This window comes from Triticum aestivum, chromosome 5A (genome assembly GCF_018294505.1).
Source record: "Triticum aestivum cultivar Chinese Spring chromosome 5A, IWGSC CS RefSeq v2.1, whole genome shotgun sequence".
Taxonomy (NCBI): Eukaryota; Viridiplantae; Streptophyta; class Magnoliopsida; order Poales; family Poaceae; genus Triticum; species Triticum aestivum.
This window is the reverse complement of record NC_057806.1, coordinates 699,364,545-699,366,597: the sequence shown is the minus strand read 5'-3', so window position 1 is coordinate 699,366,597 and position 2,053 is coordinate 699,364,545. Positions and strand designations below refer to the sequence as shown.

The 2,053-nt window shown below is 57.0% G+C and overlaps 1 protein-coding gene across 1 annotated transcript; it reads right to left on the bottom strand.

Annotated features, from left to right (window-relative positions):
* Positions 1-866: 866 nt before the first annotated feature.
* Positions 867-2,019, bottom strand: LOC123101824 (probable truncated L-gulonolactone oxidase 7, mitochondrial). The gene has a single exon (XM_044523103.1). It carries the CDS (start codon positions 2,017-2,019, stop codon positions 868-870), a length of 1,152 nt encoding a protein of 383 aa, XP_044379038.1. The 3' UTR covers position 867.
* Between the last annotated feature and the right edge of the window lie 34 nt (positions 2,020-2,053).

The following is a 2,053-nucleotide window of genomic DNA, read 5'->3' as shown; positions in this document are numbered from 1 at the left end:
TGTAATCATCGCCATCATAATCTCCCTCCTCCTCTAACTATATATAGTTAAAAAAATGTACGATGAATCAAACGCCGTGTAACATCATCCCTAAAACAACTATCTTATCAAGCACAACAATGTCTCAAACCAACCTCTTGCACGGCGGCGAGGATTTCAGCCGGATCCATTTCCTCCGATGACGAACATGATGATGGCGTGACGTTGCTGGCCGGCGGAGGCAGGTGTCGACGGCGTGAGGACGATGGCTGGTCATAGTAGGCATAGTGCGCGGAGGGAGGCGGCAACGTAGATCGCGTGTGGGCGGCCATCTAGGTGACAGGAATGGAATGCGGGGGCGGGCATGCGCGCCGGCAGCGGTAAAGGCGCCGGAGCATGCGCGGCGGCCTGTTTGGGCCGCGACTCGGGCGACGGCGACTTCGTGCAGATGGGGGGCAACGTGGAGACAGCATGGATGCGTTAGGGTTCAGGGTTTCGACGGCTGGCGTCGGCGGCTACCGTGTCTTTATTTTTCCTCCAACAACTGTCGACGCCAACGTCGAGACGTGAGGGCATACGGCGACGGGTGCGGGTACGCGGGCGGGCGGGTGTACAGCGACGGGTGCGGCATACACGGGCGGGCGTACGACGTCGCGCGCGACGTACGGTGTCGGGTGGGTATTCCTATACCTAATGTGAAATTACCATACTACCCACTATACGTTTTAGGGGGTTGTACCGAAGCACTCCCCATAAACCTATTTATGAACGAAAAAAATGCACTTAGATAACTATGTGGAAGAGAATGAAGTAAATCAAGACACCGCTTACAAAAGCATACTAATTCAACATTAGATCGCACCGCTTCTTGACCCATCCATGATAGATTCATATTTCGTCGTTGTGGTCGCGGTGTGAGGTGGGTCGGAAGGAGCATACCCTTGCCTCCGTGTACACCTTTCCAGGCCGACAGTAATAGCCTTGTTCTGGCGCGCAGTGCGAGTCGTGAGAGCATATGCAAAGCCCTTCGATGGCGCAACCCTTTTGGACTATGTTGGGGCTACCATCAATGCCGAGCACGTGGTCGCTCCACTCGCTAGAGAAGACCCCGTCTGGGTCGTACCTCTCCTTCACTTTGAGGAACTCGCCGGCCTTTGCGTACTTGGCGATGGCGCCGTCGAAGGCGAAGTTGCGGTTCTTGCCCCATTGCGGGACTGCGCCATACTTGCGCAAAGCCATTTGTTCGAGCTCGTCGATCACATCAGAGTGAGCACGCGGCCTGCCTTGGGTGTAGCTCCGGTAGTAGGTGAAGTCAAAGTTGACCGAGTCCTCCGTCTTGCCGAGGTAGGCGGAGGAGGCCCCAACGTAGCGGATGAGCATGCCCATCTTCGCGTCGAGGCTGCATAGGGCGCGCGGGTTCAGGTCGCGGAGTCGTTGCATGTCGGCGACCAACGCTGGGGCTTTGGAGAGCGTGACGCTGAAGCCAGTGTTGTAGAAGAAGAGGCTTCGGACGCATGGGTCCCATGGGCATGAGGAGCGGAGCAGGTTGTCCTTGGCATCGATGCATGAGCCGGACGCCTGGATGCGGTGCTGGTACCCGACCACCGGGTATCCCGTGAAGGAGGAACCGTCGTTCGTGAAGCCATACGCCTGCATGGGGAATGATGCAGGCAGCACCCCTGCGGCTAGGCACCGTGCCATGTCGTTGCTTTCCTCCACATGCTCCTCCGCGACTCTTGCGATGATGAGCCCCAGCGTCGGGAAGGAGCGGAAGCCGAGGTAGTCGTTGAGGCCATCGCCGGGCGACGAGACATCGACACGGTCATCCTCGCGGTAGATGACCTTCCCCTGGCGTGGCAGCCATGTCATGTCGCCGAACTCGTGCAGATGGCCCCACACGGCCACCTGTGCTGCCAAGTCCGAGTCGTCGCGCTCCAAGAACGTGACGGACCGCTTGAACATCGGTTGCAACTGCAGAGTAACCTGAGCAAGCATGACACACAACACACATAAGGATGGGATTACCTTGTCTAGTGACATTTGTTTTATTGGAGCATTACACACACATAAGATT

Coding starts and splice junctions, on each gene's coding strand:
- LOC123101824 (XM_044523103.1), bottom strand. CDS start 2,019: ATGTCACTAGACAAGGTAATCCCATCCTTATGTGTGTTGTGTGTCATG.